The 18,018-nt window shown below is 38.5% G+C and overlaps 1 protein-coding gene across 1 annotated transcript in view; it reads left to right on the top strand.

Annotated features, from left to right (window-relative positions):
• LOC126176520 (leucine-rich repeat serine/threonine-protein kinase 1) overlaps positions 1 to 18,018 on the top strand; it is a 389,495-nt gene that overhangs the window by 244,428 nt on the left and 127,049 nt on the right. Inside the window, exon 7 of the mRNA XM_049923710.1 lies at positions 9,772 to 9,908. Within this exon, the coding sequence (XP_049779667.1) occupies positions 9,772 to 9,908 (137 nt within the window). The remainder of the gene's footprint in view (positions 1 to 9,771; positions 9,909 to 18,018) is intronic.

Genomic DNA, 18,018 nt, shown 5'->3' with positions numbered 1-18,018 from the left:
CGGCCTCTATCACTGTCGCGATTATTGCGCCAATTGTCCTCGTCCTCAACTCGTTCCAGGAAATCATTGATTGTCTTGTAATTGCTTCCTGCGTAGCGCTTTGTATCATCTGGAAGCTTCTTGTAGAGTTCCCAGACTATTTCGGATTCCGTGCAGCGATCACGCAAATATTCCAACTTGCGGATCCAGCCCTCACAAAACTCCTTCATCGAGCCGCGCGAATTCGCATCGAAAGACCTCAATACGACAAATTCGCGCCAGACACTTTGTTGTTTTTGCTCTGACCAGTATTCAGCCAGAAACAAATTTTTAAACTCGTCAAAAGTCAGGTTCGTAATGTTGAGGTTTAAGCCCCAACGCTTGGCATCACCAGCCAACACGTCAATAACCGCATTAATTTTTCTCTGGTTAGTCCATGATCTGGGTAAAACTCTTTCACAATTTTTAATGAAATCCGTCGCGTGTATACCGCCTTTTTTCAAGGGGTCGAACCGCTCCTCTTTCGTCAACAATTCCGAACTATTTGCACAGATTGGCACATAGCTCTGTTTTTTGTCAAGTTTCTTTTCTAATTCCGACACTCTCCTAATTACTTGGCAAGTGGTTGTCGCAAGCGTTTCCACTGCCCTCTTTTTCTCTTCGCAAGTATTAGCCTGCTTCCTCACTTTAATATCTACTTCGGACACTAAAGCCTTTAAAGTTTCCATCTTCTGTTGATCCTCTTTTTTTCACTAATTGAATTTGTTCCGTCACCTTATTCTCGATGATCGGAGCAACTGCTTCTCCTACACTTTTCTCGATTCTGCTAATTTCGGAATAAAAACGAGTATTTAAGCTCGCAATTTCCGCCTGAACGCATATCATTTCCTGTTTATGATTATCGATTTCGGTATTAATCACAACAATATCTTCTTTGATTTTATCAACTTTTGTGTTAACAACTCCAACATTGTTTTTAACAACATTAATAGCTTTGTTCTGATGTGACTTCTGAAATTTTCCCGGCGTATTTCTTCTTCTAATAATTTCCGGGTATGCAGCCGGATCCCGTCGACATTCTGCCACGATATTTCGGCCCAGAGACGTCCGGCCATCATCAGGTGAGTACACAACTACTGAAGAGCCCAGGTGCAGTCGCGGTATTTATGCCGAATCTCGCGCATGTGAAATGTACTGGCATCCTACAGCGCATGCGTCAGGTGTTGACATGCGCAGCATAGCCGAATTGTACGTGCTGCCCTCGGTGGTGGAAATAAAGGTTCATCTAGTCATTGAGTATCGAATGACACTGTCGATTCCGCTGTGATTGTATAATTTTAATAACAGGATTCCAATTTTTATCCAGCTGAAAGCCGTTGTCACGATTTATAAGATTATTGGCAAGACGTATTTCCACTGATTCCTTGATTACGGAATCCCAAAAACCGGAAACCGGGGATAAAATTTTTGTTACATTGTATTCCATTGAATGTCCCAAAGAAATACAGTGCTCTGCTACTGCCGATTTTGACGGTTGCCGCAGACGGGTGTATCTTTCATGTTCTATACATCGTTCATGGACAGTTCTTGTCGTCTGGCCAATATATGCAGCGCCACATTCACAGGGAATTTTGTAGACGCCTGCCTTCTTCAGTTGTAAATCGTCTTTAACGGATCCAACCAGGGCCCGGTTCTTAGCTGGTGGACGAAAGATAACCTTGATTTTATTTTTCTTCAGTAATCGGCCTATTTTCGACGACACATTCCCGGCGTATGGAAGGAACGCAGTTGATTTAAAGTCATCATCTGGGTCCTCAGTGCGTTGCTTCTTGTTATGATAGTTGCGCATGGCCTTCCGTATTTGGCGAGAAGTGTAGCCATTCTCTTTGAAAACCTTCTCCAAGTGTTCTAATTCTGCGTGGAGATTTTCATCATCCGATATTATATGCGCTCGATGTATTAAGGTACTGAGAACACCGGCTGTTTGTGCTGCCATCACCCAGCACAAACAGCCGGTGTTCTCAGTACCTTAATACATCGAGCGCATATAATATCGGATGATGAAAATCTCCACGCAGAATTAGAACACTTGGAGAAGGTTTTCAAAGAGAATGGCTACACTTCTCGCCAAATACGGAAGGCCATGCGCAACTATCATAACAAGAAGCAACGCACTGAGGACCCAGATGATGACTTTAAATCAACTGCGTTCCTTCCATACGCCGGGAATGTGTCGTCGAAAATAGGCCGATTACTGAAGAAAAATAAAATCAAGGTTATCTTTCGTCCACCAGCTAAGAACCGGGCCCTGGTTGGATCCGTTAAAGACGATTTACAACTGAAGAAGGCAGGCGTCTACAAAATTCCCTGTGAATGTGGCGCTGCATATATTGGCCAGACGACAAGAACTGTCCATGAACGATGTATAGAACATGAAAGATACACCCGTCTGCGGCAACCGTCAAAATCGGCAGTAGCAGAGCACTGTATTTCTTTGGGACATTCAATGGAATACAATGTAACAAAAATTTTATCCCCGGTTTCCGGTTTTTGGGATTCCGTAATCAAGGAATCAGTGGAAATACGTCTTGCCAATAATCTTATAAATCGTGACAACGGCTTTCAGCTGGATAAAAATTGGAATCCTGTTATTAAAATTATACAATCACAGCGGAATCGACAGTGTCATTCGATACTCAATGACTAGATGAACCTTTATTTCCACCACCGAGGGCAGCACGTACAATTCGGCTATGCTGCGCATGTCAACACCTGACGCATGCGCTGTAGGATGCCAGTACATTTCACATGCGCGAGATTCGGCATAAATACCGCGACTGCACCTGGGCTCTTCAGTAGTTGTGTACTCACCTGATGATGGCCGGACGTCTCTGGGCCGAAATATCGTGGCAGAATGTCGACGGGATCCGGCTGCATACCCGGAAATTATTAGAAGCTTTGTTCTGATTGTCTAGCTTCCGTTCAATTTTTTCAGACTGAGCTTCTTGCGTGGCAGACTGAGCTTCTTGCTTGGCAGCCTGAGCTTTAATTTCTGCCGATTGACTCTTGATTTCGTTAATCAAAACATTCAATAAATCAGTTAAATTCCCGGAAACTACCGGTTTTACTTCCGTAGCGGCTTCCTCTTTAATTGTTCCCCCGTATTCGTCATCAAGGGATTCACATTTGATTTTCACTTCCGATTCCGAAACATTTTCTAAAGTTTGGAATTCCATTTCTGCTCTTTGTTGCATTTCGGCGGTCGCGTCTTTCATGCTAGCCGCCTGCCCCTGAACAATGGGTACCGCAGTGCGCGTTTCCCACTGTTCGACCGATTGTTTGGTATCCAAGTCTACCAAATTTTGGTAATTGTTGCATTCACTCATTTTAATAATTTTCACTATAAATGCCAAATCTCAAATAAAATTAGGATTACTCCCACTACTTATCCCCGCTGACGTAACGGCCTGTTCGTAACCAGTACTTGGTTACAAGATTTGCACCATACAAAATTCGTGTCCAGAACAACCTCAAATCTGAAGACGGTCCTGTCACCAGGTCGCCAAGTGTAACCTCCCCCTCACTTATCGACCTTAATGACAGTGAAAAATTAAACCGCGTGTACCTAATGGAAATTTGGGAAAAGCAATCGTCACCGAAGTTAATCTGTCAGTAAAGAGGGAGGAAAGGGTTACATCTAAATGAAAGGAAAAATGCAAATGAAACTGGTGGAAATTAATTTTGAGAAGGGGTAAAGTTAATAAAGAAAGTAAATGTGTGGCCGTTACGTTAACAATTAACTAGTGGTAATTAGATATTTGAAATTTAGGAGAAATTAACGGTCTCCGGTCCTATGGACAATTACTATAGTAACTGAAAAAGAAATGTTATTACACATATAATTAGCACTAGAAGCGTGGCAACTGAAGGTTGACACGTGTAGTGTGAAAACTGAAAGTTTGTCAGAAGTAAAAAATTTCGCTACACTCTGACTTAATTTAGCAAACGAATTAATTAAACCGGAAAATTGAAAGTTAATTTAGTGACTGAAATTAATAGTGAGCTTTGTTTCTGAAGCACATCGAAATTCAGTATTTTAACAAAACTTGCACTCATAATTTGTGCTTGTGTAATCTAAATATTGTAGCCAGCAATGAATACTTTAACTGAACTTTGAAATTAAAGCAGTGAAATGGAATAATATTACTTTAATGCTGGCATTTGAATTTCAACGACACTCGGGTTCATTCCAGAAAACGAAGGGACCTTGCTTGGTAATGCAATTGGGACAATGAGCAAATGTTCATGCTAAGTTGCTGTAATTTTGTGATGCAACAATTTTAAAAGCTGAGGTCTGCCATACAGTTGTAAAACTTTACGTGCTTCCAGTCTTCCTTGTTGGTTGATTGAAGGTTTGAAGTCATCGATTGAGGAGGTGGCGACAGTCACTCATTGTCGGCCATTGCTATTGCAGAAGCTGGATGTTGGCGCGCCTTCTTCTCGACACGGTTGCCAGGCGAAACGGGCTCTTGATGTGCGCCAGCTAATGCTTCCCGTCTGTGACACCGTGTCACTGCGGCAGAGTTAACACTGCCAAAGATCCTAAACGACCAATCGATGTATTCGTTCGATAGCATAGTTTTCCCTAGGCAAGACCCAGCATAAAAATACAAATAATATTTACAAAACAACCAATTATACATCGACATAAATGCATAAATATATATATATACAAATAGTAAAACAATTACAATATATAAAGACACAGAAATGTCATATCTTGAGGTAACAAAACAAGGAAAAAAATTATAGTACAATAGATGGAAATAGGAGGAGATGCATTTCCGGCGTTACAGTCCTTTATTGAACAGTTTGACCCATCTTCTAACCATTGAAATACTCATAGCATTTTGTTCGTAAACCTCGCAGATTTGCCAATGAATTTCCTTTGGTTTAACTTTCTTTGCATTTACAAAACGAATCACAGATCTGATTTCACACATGGTGGTTTTTTCAATTCCGGCTGACATTATAAAGAAGCACTACAAAGCACACGTCGGCAGTAGCGATCTGAAAATGGTGTACATGTCTTCTCCTTGAGTCAGAGTAACTGCCGCGCATGCTGTGAAGCGCGATTGTAGCACTGCCATGGATAGAAATAGAAATGGAACTTACTTTGTGGACAACCCTCGTATATCAGAAGGCTAGGCTATCTGCTAATGTTAGCAGCATATTATTTGCCATAAAGAACTCGAAACAGTCTAGTGATGTTATAACGGAGTCCAAATGTGAAATAATCACGATAAAAGTAAGCATCAAAGGTGGGGCACACATGACTAGGGGAGCCTCGGGAGCCACACTGGCGGAGCACTTCAGAGAAAACATGGAGAATAACATGAATAAGTTTCCTGAACAAGCTATCATAATTTGGGGAGACTTACATTTGCTGGGTGGGAAATGAAAGGCGTGCAATTAAAACTGGTGCAAAACACAGGGATTCTGTGAGGCTGTTTTGAACGAATGATCTGAAACCTACTTCTGGTAGATGGTAAGACAATTGACCCAAAAGGGTAATGTTTTAAATGTCCTAATAAACTACAGGTGTTGAAAGAAATGTTAAGAAAGGTACAAAAACATTTTTGTGTATTAAGAGTGACAGCATACCAATTGCAGAGTATCTGATAAGTCATCTCTGAGGACAGAGATCTGAAGAACAAATGGAGAAAATTCAGAAGCATTATACAATACACCTGAGAAAAATATGTACCGAACAAGATTGTAAGGGATGGTAAGAGCCGGCCCACCATATTAACAATAGCTATGTTAGAAAGTTACTACAAAAGCAGAAGAGCATAATCACAGATTTAAGTGAAGTCACATTCTATTTTTTACAGACAAAAGGTGATTGGTTGGTTGGTTGGAATAATTATGCAGTACTCTTATTAGTGACAGCATCACACATTGATACCCCCATGCAGATATGCTGATGGGTGGAATATATTATGCATAACAATTTTTTGTGGGATGTAGCTTGAAATGCTGAAGAGGGTGAAATTAGCTAAAGAAATTCACAGCAGATGTGGACCTATGCAAACAAAAGCAGTAGTCTCACTATGCATCATCATCCACGAGAAGACAACTGGGTACCATCTGTAGATAATTGTCTCACAGAGCTTTTTAATAAGGCATTGAGAAATATGATCTAGGTGTGCAGTGACATTGAGCAGAGAGACTGGGATATGATACTGCCTGTCATAATATTCTTATATACAGCGAAGCAAGAGATTACCGTTTTCACTCCATTTTTCCTGAGCCACAGTCGACACACTGAAATCCATTGTCGAATGGATACTTTGTTTCTGTTTCAACCTGACAATTATTATGTCAAACAGCTCATCATCAGAACTAAAGAAAGGACACATTCCATGGTTCTTGAATGCTCATTATAAGGATCGTAAACATATAGCACCAGACACCATCCTGCAACCGACAACCCAGGTGATCTAATATGAATTTTTTTTTTTTTCACCTGTGTGGAAGATCAGGCTATCAGAAAAAATTATTGAAGCACTACTTAGGCCTCTTTCAAATTCCGTGTCAGTTGTAAGACACTGCCTAAGAAGGCAAGGGTCATAAGATACCACTGTGGAGACAAAAGCGCAGAGATGTCGTCCATATCTTTTGCAGGAAATCTTAGCCCTAAGGTAAAGAACTACAATGAGTCCTTCTAATACAAGGATCGTGAAGATGTATTTGATGATCAAGAAGCCTCAAAGGAAGTAACTGCATTTGAACATTGCATCGACCCATATGGACAGGACAATCCAGCCAGAATGTAAGGATCCATTAGCGTGAGCTTTAGAAGGACCTCCGACTAGACGTAGATTTAGGAAGCCAATGTCCACTCCAAAACAGCAGGTCATTTTTGAGAGGAAGGGCATCAGCACTTTGTGGTGTATGTCATCTCCCATGGTGCAGAGGCTGAGGTCGCTGGCTGGCTGTGTGGGTCACCAGTTTTACTCATGTGCCCTGCAAGTACGTACCATTTATGATTGGTAATTTTTGTAATGTTCTAGGAAAGTATCAGTCGTGAATACTGATTACCACTAGTAATTTATATTCACTGTTGATAACTTCTGATGCAGGTCATTATGGTAGTTTGGTGATAATAATTGTTTACAGAGCGTATGTTGTCTTACTGCATATACCCAATATACCTACTAGGTTTTAAATTTCCTTGCATAATCCTCTGTTGCTGCATTTGTGCCTTCAAAATGACAGGGTGTGCACCTCAAAATATCGGCAATTGTTAAAGACGTCACCCGCTTGCATTCTTGTAAGTTGTTTGAACATTTTGTACACCAGGAGAGGCTCAAGTTGTGTGTGTGTTTAAATAGGAGCAGACAGTTGATCTCCACCTGTACTTTTGTGTGTGGTTTACAAACATACTTTTAGTGTAAAGTGTGTGTGTTATAACTGGCGCTCAGTTGCAGATTCTGTATAACAAAAGGAGTATTCTGTACATTATAATGGACTAAGAATGAACAAAATTCAATATTTTTGATTATCGACTGATTATTATGTGTGAGGTATTTTCATTTTATCTATACAGAGAAATAGTGGTATCAAGTGTCATATTTCATATAAAATGACCAGTAATGTAATGTGCAATGTTCAGTAGATCCAGATAGAGCATCAGACTGTGACATATATTAGATGTAGGAAGACCCTATGATAACCTCTGGACAAAGGATATATGCACACCAAGGTGACAAAAAGTTATGGAATGGTGATTCACACATATACAAATGGCAGTAGTATTGCATACACATTGTATAAAAGGGCAGTGCATTGGCAGAGCTGTCATTTGTACGCAGGTGAAAAGGTTTCCAACACGATCATAGCCACACAACAGGAATTAACAGACTTTGAATGCGGAATGGTAGTTTGAACTAGATGCATTGGACATACAAATTTTGGAAATTGTCAGGGAATTCAATATAGTGAGATCCACATTGTCAAGAGTGTGCTGACATTACCAAATGTCAGGCATCACATCTCACCATGGGCAATGCAGGGCCTGATGGCCTTCACATAACGACCGAGAGCAGTGGTGTTTGCATAAAGTTGTCAGTGCTAACAAACAAGCAACACTGCATGAAATAACAGCAGAAATCTATGTGGGACATACAATGAAGATATCCGTTAGGACAGTGTGTTGAATTTGGCATTAAATGGATATGGCAACACATGACTGATACAAATGCCTTTGTTAACAGCACATCATCATCTGTTTGGGCTTGTGACCACATCAGTTGGACTTTAGACAACTAGAAAATTGTGGCCTGGTCAGATGAGTCTCAGTTTCAGTTTGTAAGAGGTGGTGATTGTGTTAGAGTATGGTGCAAGCTCTGTGGAGGCATGGACCCAAGTAGTGTACAAGGCACTGTGCAAGCTGGTGGTGGCTGTGTTTGCACGGAGTAGACTGGGTCTTCTGGTCCAACTGAACCAATCATTGACTGGAAATGGTTATGTTCTGTTACTTGGAGCCATTTGCAGCCATTTATGGGCTTCATGTTTCTGAACAATGCTGGAATTTTTATGCTTGACTATGCGTTATGTTACTGGACCACAGTTGTTTGCTGTTAGTTTGAAGAATATTTTGGATGATTCAGGTAAATGGTTTTCCCACCTGGACTGCCCAAAATAAATCCACTGAACATTTATGGGATGTAATTGAGAGGTCAGTTTGTGCACAAGAACCTGCGCCAGCAAACCATTTGCAATTATGGGTGGCTATAGAGGCAGGTTGCTACAATGTTTCTTCAGAGGGCTGTGCAATGACTTGTTGAGTCCATGCCACATTGAGTTGCTGCATCACACAAGGCACAAGGAGGCATGACATGATACGAGATGGTATCCCATGACTTTTGTCATCTCATTGTACAAAGCACTGACAGGTATTTGGATGACAAAAGCATGTAAATTGGTATTTTTAAGGGTCGAACTCAAGGTCTTTCAAAATAACTCATAAGCTACGTCTGGAAGCCAGGAGTGGTTACTTGAGATACGGCTGATGGTTAATGGGTATGAGGAAAGATCCATAGGCAATGTCTCAGTCACAAATCCGATGAAGGCATCACCAAGAAAGGCAAAGTGATGTTCTTTTACTCAGGTAGGCACCATATGCCACAAAAGTAACCGTGGAATAAGTATAATACTTTGAAAGAATATGCTAAAGCCAACATTTTTATGGGAGAATGAAATAAAGAACTTCAAGCATGTCCAGAATAAACTGCAAGGTTACAGTCATGGACCAACAGCAGAGTATATTCTGAATCCATTGAGAGCCTAATGTGCAACCATCTGTTTCTGTTATACTGTGATAAAATGAAAGTAAAAAAGGTCACCTTTCTGTACTCAACACTGTTTTTTGACTGTGTCCCCAGAACAAATGAGTCAATTCAGGTGTTCCTGAAGATTATCCCAACAACATTGACACAATATTGAGCTGAAGATGGTTTGAAGACTGGTATAATCAACAGTCCAGAAATTGCAGATTTCATGATGACTTGTGAATGCCAGTGGACGTATTCATTGTACTTTGTTTTGTCTCACTGATTGGGAATAAAATTTTTGGTGTTTGTTTCTTTGCTATGTGATTTTGATAGAAAGTATTTGATTACAAATAGAAAAAAATTATTTGTCAGTATCTGCAATCAGTGTCATTTATTTCTTATCTTCAAGATGAACTTGTTTTCTGATGTGTTGTTGCTAATTGTTTTGATGCAGAAATTCCCAGAGCTGGTCAAACAATATACAGTGGAAAGATGGCTGCCTCTACATGCATGCTGCATTAATGGGCATACACATGTCATGGAACTTCTACTTAAATACCAGTATCCCCCACACATAATGCAAAAATTCAGGTGACTATTTGTATTTCTTTGTGTGTGTGTGTGTGTGTGTGTGTGTGTGTGTGTTGCCTTGCCTTTGTAGGCACAGTGGCACAATAAAGTATTAAGTGTTACATGTCTTTGTGTGAGATTGAAAATGGTTATTTTCAGTGGAAAGTTGAAATGTCATCTGTCATCAAATAAAAGTGAACAGCATCCTTTAATTCAGTGACTGTTCTTGATAACACATTTAATGTATGTCGTATTGATTATAGATTTTGTTGTACCAGTTTTGCTCTTGTGGATAGTTTTCATTTATAATCATAAAACAACATTTTACAATCTAGGTTATTAGTAATGCCTTTTAGATGATAGTTGGTGACTTCTGGGGTCTCACATTACAAGATTTTGTGTGCTGTCATCAAATACTAATTGATTGACACATTGTAGTTATTTTTATTAGTTTTCATATATTTATTACTTTTGTTATTATCTTCACTCTCTTGTTTGTTTTTTTATTTCCACTTCCTACTGATCATTGTGTCTAATACGAGAATTAACTATTTTTATATGCCCTTTCTCTCTCTGGTTTTTCTGTGTTCGCCTTTCTTATACACTACTGTCAAGTGAACACACCTTTCTCTCCCTCCCTTTACCTTTCCACTCTCTGTGTCCCTTCCCTGTTTCTTCTTATTTTCCCCCACCATTAAACATAAATCTTAATACTTTTCACTTACCTCCTCCAAGCCTTTTATTTTCCTTTCCACAACGCAGACTGTCTCTTTGTGGACTCCATCTCTCATCCTTACTCCATCCTCTGTTGTGTCTTTCTCACTGTTCTCCTTCTTCCTTGATCCTCCTCATGTCCTTTCTATTAAACTGCCAGTGAGATGCTATTTATTTCACTTGAAATGAAAGTAAAATTGTAACAACATTTTGGATATCTGCAATTTATCAATTGCTTAAACTAGAACAGTTACACCTGTACTGAAAGACATAAAACATGAGGACTATATGTTCCTTTTTCTGTTACTTCTATGCAGATATTCATTTTATGTCAGATTAATAAAGAAAGAAAGTTGTTTCGGCAAAAAAGCATTGTTGCCTTTCATAAACTACTGGTATGTGCAAATCTACATTGTCCTAAACACACTGGAACGTAATAAAGTACTGCTGATACCTCTTCCATCCCAAATGCTTTTTGTTTGTTTCCTTTTCTGAACCTATGAGAGGTATGAAAAATACTCTTGGAAAATAAATGGATGTGGTCCAAGTATATGGACATATAAAATAAGGATGAAATTAATCTATAGCCTGCATGATGCTGCACACAGAAAGTATTTTATAAATAATTCAGGGATGCAACAGATTGATCAGTGTTAAAATAACGGATTAAAAGTGATGTTTGGAAAATATAGTGATCTGTAATAATAATATGTGAACTCAACATTGTATTTACTGTGTGCAACATGAAAATACCAAGTCAGATAAGGAAAAAAAAAAAAACATTGTTTTCTGAGGATAAAAGTCATAATGAATTTAGATTGTTGTCATTAATAATACATAAGAAAGGAAATTGACTTAGAAAACTATAAAATTACAAAGAGACATTATGGCTGACCAGTATTTAGTTTCAGGAGCTGAAATTTCAGTACTGCTGTCAGACATATGTAAATTAGTGTTCCAAAAGTTAGGGACAGCTTTACGCTTCTAAATGAGTCTGTTGACAGTACTGAATTTCATCTCCTGGAGATGAGTACCTGTTAGCCATCATGTGTCTTTGTAATTTTATAGTTTTCACCAGTGCTTGACTTATGAAAAAAAAAAAAAAAAAAAAAAAAGGTAAATGTACTGTGATCTTCCAGAGCATATTTTTGAAATTTAGACTTCTTAAAATGTTATTGTAACACTTTTCTGAATATTTTAAAAGTATGAATGCAACATTTGTTCTGGTAAAAAATAAAACTTCGATATGCACCACCAACAATCTTTTATTATTTACTGTTAAAAACAGTCTTGATCACGATTTATTTATCAAGGTGACCGGTTTCGACCACTACTGTGGTCATCTTCAGACCTACAAGTTGCATAGAAAGCTTTAATTAGAGGGCTACATACATTAAAGAAAATACATAAAGTTATAAAGCTATAAAACAATGAATTACCATTGAGTAGGAACCTCTTTCTGTTAGAGAATCACTACTGGAGACACCAGTGCATGTCTTATTATATATAATGGAGGCTCCGCCCACTTCTGACGGCATGATGTCAGTACTAACTAATGAGTTATAAGTTGAATAACAATTTTAAATTATATATAGTAAGACGTGCACTGGTTTCTCCAATAGTGATTCTCTAACAGAAAGAGGTTCCTACTCAATGGTAATTCATTGTTTTATAGCTTTATAACTTTATGTATTTTCTTTAATGTATGTAGCCCTCTAATTAAAGCTTTGTATACAACTTGTAGGTCTGAAGATGACCACAGTAGTGGTCGAAACTGGTCACCTTGATAAATAAATCATGATTAAGACTGTTTTTAATAGTAAATATCTGTAAGACATTGATCACTGCCACTCCCATAGTGTATTCAAAAGTAATATTTTATTACACGTTTCATTAATTAAGTTAAGTGTTCTCAATTTATGCTGTGTTACAAAAAACTAAATTACAGTAAGGTGAACCCATGTAAATTTGAACTATAAGGTATTGAAAAAGGGAAAAAATCTTAAATGCTTCTTAGCATAAAGTTTACAGAACTGTCCCAAGCTTTAAGAGGTTTTTATTGTCCGCCCCTCCTTTCTATCTTTCCTTATTGTTGGTGCCCATAATGGAATGCTGCCCATGAAGCAGCCAAGATTCCATGTATTTTGAAGGGTCAAAACAAGTCAATGGCACGCCATCTTGCACTGCCAGCCACTGCGTACATCTAGGTAAAGCACAGTCTAGTTCCACACTAAGTAGGCATAGTCTTTCATCGCTTCAATCGCAGCAGAAGTTGTATCGTATCGAATCTCAAAATCTGTGGTTCTGCTTTTTTTTGTCAGTGGTACCGGTACAGGGTACCTTTGCATACTGGCACAAATTGAGTTCTTGTTTTTGCTCATAAATAGTGGAACAACTGTTTTTTTGCTATGACTTACAAGTACAGTTAGATCCTCATATACAACTGCAACTACGTCAGTACTTAACAAGCTATCTTATGGTGTGTGGTGCAAGGCTATTGGTGTGCACTTTAACTCCTAACTAAGCTAAAGTCTGCCCGAACAGGCCATGAAGGGCCAATGGTACCAACCAGCTGCCATGTCATCCTCAGCCCACAGGCATCACCGGAAGTGGATATGTAGGGGCATGTGGTCAGCACATTGCTCTCCCAGCCATACGTCAGTTTCCGAGACCGGAGCCACTACTTCTCAATCAAGTAGCTCCTCAGTTTGCCTCAAAAGGGCTGAGTGTACCCCGCTTGCCAACAGCAACCGGCAGACCGGATGGTCACCCACCCAAGTGCTAGCCCAGCCCGACAGTGCTTACTTCGGTGATCTGACAGGAACTGTGCTGCCACTGCAGCAAAGCTACTGGCACTTTAACTACTGTACCTATTCCAGTCTCAAATGGTTTGAGGGAGGAATGGTTGTTGGTAAGCCTCTGTGTGAGCTCAGATCTGTCTAATTTTACATTTGTGGTTTGTGGCTTTTTCACAAGATATACATGATAGGAAGCAGTATGTATAGTGCTTGACTCTTCTAGAAACATACTCTCTCAGAATTTTAACATTAAACCATTCCATGATAAACTACACCTCTCTTGTAGCATCTGCCACTGGAGTTGGATGAGCATCTCTGTGTTTCTTTCACTCTTAACTAAATGAATGTGTGATGAAACACACTGCTCTTTGTTAGATCTTGTCTATTTCTTCCATCAGTGGTACCTAGTAATGGTTCATGATTGATGAGCCAACTGCCTTATCCCTACATCAAGTGTTGTTCCTCTGTTGGTCTTCCTACATTTCACTGTAATAGTTATACTATATTGTGGTATAGTGAACCATTCATGCTTTACTACCTGGTGATAGTCTGTTGAATAAATATTACTTTGCCCCAATTAATTATAGTTAATGAAATTAATATATGAAGTAGGACTTCTTCGCCCAAGTGCAGCTTTGATTTTACAAAAGAGATTAACAATTATTAGTTATTCCAAAACACCAGATAGCGTGGAATATGCACCACACCTAATATCAAGCTCGCCAAACACTTTTTTTCTTTTATGAAATGAAGACATAAGTTTTTAATGCAGTCACATACACTGACATCGGGAATTACTTTACTTCCTTTTTTATTCCTTATTGAGAACATGTTTACAATAGGTCTTTAGCAATTGCTAAGCATCAGTAAAAATTGATGTATTTCTGCAAGTGAAATGTGTGTATAACAGACATCAACTCAAAAACAAAGTGCCTTTTTCAGTACTTTCTGTCATGCCAAAGTTTACTCCACTGAATCTAGCAAGCAGCAGGGAGTACTGTATTGACTCGTGCATTACTTCACATGCATATTATCTCTGACTAGCAGGTAACTGACCAGCAGATACAGTGACTTCTCTATCTACAGCAGCATCACCTTCGAACAGCCTCAAGAAGATTTCAGTGTTATCTGCTAGGTCATTTATGTAAGCTGTGATCAGTAATGGTCTTATAACACTCCCTCTCAGTACACCCAAAGTTACTTTTACATATGAATACTTCTCTCGGTTAAAAATGATACGCTGTGTTCTATGTGCTTCAAACTTTTTAATTTAATCCCAAAGATGGTCTGATATTATGCATGCTCCTATTTTGTGCGTTAGGCGATAGTGCAGAATTGTGTAAAATGAGTTCTGGAAGACAAGGAACAAAGCGTCAACCTGGTTGCTGATGTCTGTGACTTCTGAGACTCACGGATAAAGAGGATGAATTGGGTTTCACACAATTGTAATCCATATTTGTTCCTGCAGAGGAGATTTTCAGTCTCAGGAAAGGTCATAATAAGCTAGCATAAAACATTTCCAAAATTCTGCATTACTGATATAAGTCTGTAGTTGGGTATATCTGTTCAACACCTCTTCTTGGAAATGAGATTGCCTGAGCATTTTTCCATTTGGAAACTATTTGACACTCCAGAAATCTACATTACAGCATTGTTACAAAAGGAGCAAATTCTTTTACAACTCTATGTAGAATCTTACAGTTATGCCATCAGGTCCAATCACCTTCCTCTATTCAGCAATTTTAGTAGATTTTCTATCTTCTGGTCAAATATTTTGATACCGATCTTTTATGCATTCATTCAATGAATGAAAGGAGTAGCTACATTTTCCTCCAGCACACAGTTTTGGAAAAAGGAATTTAATATTCTGGCATCTCTTTCTCATTCTTTGCTTTTATGCCATTATGGTTTCTTAGTGTCTGGAAAATGGTTTTTACCTCTTCATGTATTTAACATCAGGCAAAAACTTTTTTGAATTTTTTGTCAGATTGCTAGGTACCATTTTACTTTTTTTTTTAAACTCTTTGAACGTTTCACGCGTAGCTCTCCTTACATTTAAGTTTGGCTTCATTCAGCTTTCTGTCTGTCTACAAGGCTTTTGATGTGTTTAAATGTGCAGTGAAGCTCTCTTTGATTTTGGAGCAGCTTTTTAACATGACTGCAAAACTATGGCAGGTTTTTCTCATTCCTCCAATTTTCCTCAGCGAACACCTGTCTAAGACATGTTATACAAAACTCTTGAACTTTGTCCATTTACATTGAGTGTCTTCACTCTCATTACTGAATATTTGAGCCTCACTGCTCAGGAAATCTGAAATCTGTGTCTTGTCACACTTACTTAGCAGAAAGTAAATAATTTATGAGTAAAATAGACCACTTACTGAATAGCAGGCACACATGAAAGAGAAAGAAGACTTGCTAACTTTTGGAATCAATCCTCTCTTGAGCTCCAGTGCAAAAACACACACACACACACACACACACACACACACACACACACACACACACACACACACGGGGGGGGCACCCAATGTGTACGCGTGTATGTGTACCCATGAACTGAACTGCTTTGCAGTAGCCATTTCTATTGTTATCTGTTCGAAGCCAATTGCTTCAGGTGGTAATAGCTGTTGTGTATCTTTTACCTTTCCACATTTGTTTGACGTATTTCTGCTTGGGTCTTCCTTTGCTGTTCAATCCCTCCACTGTATCTGCCTACATTAATTACGCCATACTTTTATGCCTTAGAGTATGATCTATCCAAGTTTTTTGCCTCCTCATTATTATATCTCATAGATCTAGTTTCATTCAAATTCATTGCAGCACTTCATTATTTCTTTCCCTTTTCGACACAAGATATCTTTATGATTTGATGATACATACATTTTGAAGGCTTCAGTTCTTCTTTCCTGTGGTGGTCCCACTGTCCATATATCCTCTTGTACAACAGCATAATCCATACAGATACTTTCAATTGATTTTTCTGTTTCTAGATTTTTACTGTATTAAATAAATAGTTTTATTTGACTGTTTCTTGACACTTCTGCTGATTGGTTAATTCTACTCAATTGTGCTCCCACTACCAGATGTTATCTTGCTTTGTGAGAAAGTAAATTTTGATACGTTCTCCATTGTCACTAAATTCAAGACAATTTTTGCTTGTATCTTTATTTTACTCACAAATAATTATTTTTTAGTTTGCTTAGCATTAGAATTCCTATATTGTTCCATATTTACCAACATCTCTTTCAGCTATTCATCACTTTCTACCAGTATTTCGTTTTCAAAATTCAAACATGTAAATACTCTCTCTTTGGATGTTAATGCCTGCACCATTGTAATACTGAATTATAGTGGTGATAATAAGCATCTCTGTCTTTCACCTGTTCCTGTTTTGGCACATTGTTCATGGTATCCAAATCTTACTACAGCCATTACTTCTTTGTATGTGTATATGTGGGTAAAGGAAGTATTAAAGATGACAACTCACCACATAGTTACAGCATTGAGTCATTGTTAGGCAGATAAACAATACTAAGCATATTCGTAAGCTTTCAAACAAATTCTTCGTCAAAGTTACAATACACATGCAGATTAATTGTTCCAGGTGGTTACATTCAGGCAGCTCTGAAGCTTGAATAGGATAAATGGTTGTATCAAGTGTCGTGGTCAAAGGTGTGTAGGAGGGGAGCAGAAGAGAAGGTTGTGGAGGTCTGAAGGCTGGGAGGAAGAGGCAGCAGGTGCATTAGATATGATTATGATTCCAGTGATCTAGTTTGTCAGAAATGATAGTGTAAAAAGAAAAAAAAAGTGTTTCAAGTGAGTAGTGAGCAATCCAAGACAGAGGAAAATGATGATTAGGAAGCTGTAGTACACTTTGAAACAGCAGGGAGCTGTTCTGCATGGAGGGGAAGTCATGCTATGTGTTGTGTGCTTTGTTCTTTTTGTCATTCGCCATGGTATGGTGATTATAGTCAATCGCTGGTGATGTGCAGATCACAGTTTCAATTTTTGCTTGCCTCCTGCAATTATTCATCATTTAACATTAGTGATTTCTGGAACATTGTGGGACTAACTAATTTATGGAATATTAGAATTTACTAGAAAACTCTTGTGTAAATATAAATGAGAGGACTCACTGCTGAGGCAGGCAATTCAGCTTGGAATGAACTTTTCTTGTGTAGAGAATAAACATTCTTTCAGTCTGAAGTGTTAGTTCTTGTTGGCAAACTTACTCTTGTAACTGGTGCTCAATTCTAGAGTCTGTGTGACAGTATCTAGACAGAATCGAAATTTCCTAATTGTTTGATTGCTTGTTTGTCAACTCCATTTTTGATAGATGACAGCTTCCCCTTCATGATTTTTTTCCTATTGTCAGATACAGTAACACAGCAATTGCTTTTTTTAAAATTTGTTATAATGCTTCATGAATTATTTTTGTTGTAAAACATAGTTTCACTATTGAATATTCCCTAAAACAATGTTATTTTCATTAATGTTAACATCACCTTGTATCTTATTCATGGTTTGTCTTGTACACACAGTTTTGTGGCAGACGCAGTTTTCAGATTGTATAATATTTTGTTTTATTTCCTACCAAAATTCCTAGCAGAACTGGC

This window comes from Schistocerca cancellata, chromosome 1 (assembly GCF_023864275.1).
Source record: "Schistocerca cancellata isolate TAMUIC-IGC-003103 chromosome 1, iqSchCanc2.1, whole genome shotgun sequence".
In the NCBI taxonomy this organism is placed as follows: Eukaryota; Metazoa; Arthropoda; class Insecta; order Orthoptera; family Acrididae; genus Schistocerca; species Schistocerca cancellata.
Note: the sequence above shows the minus strand (reverse complement) of the source record. Positions and strands in the feature narration are given on the sequence as shown.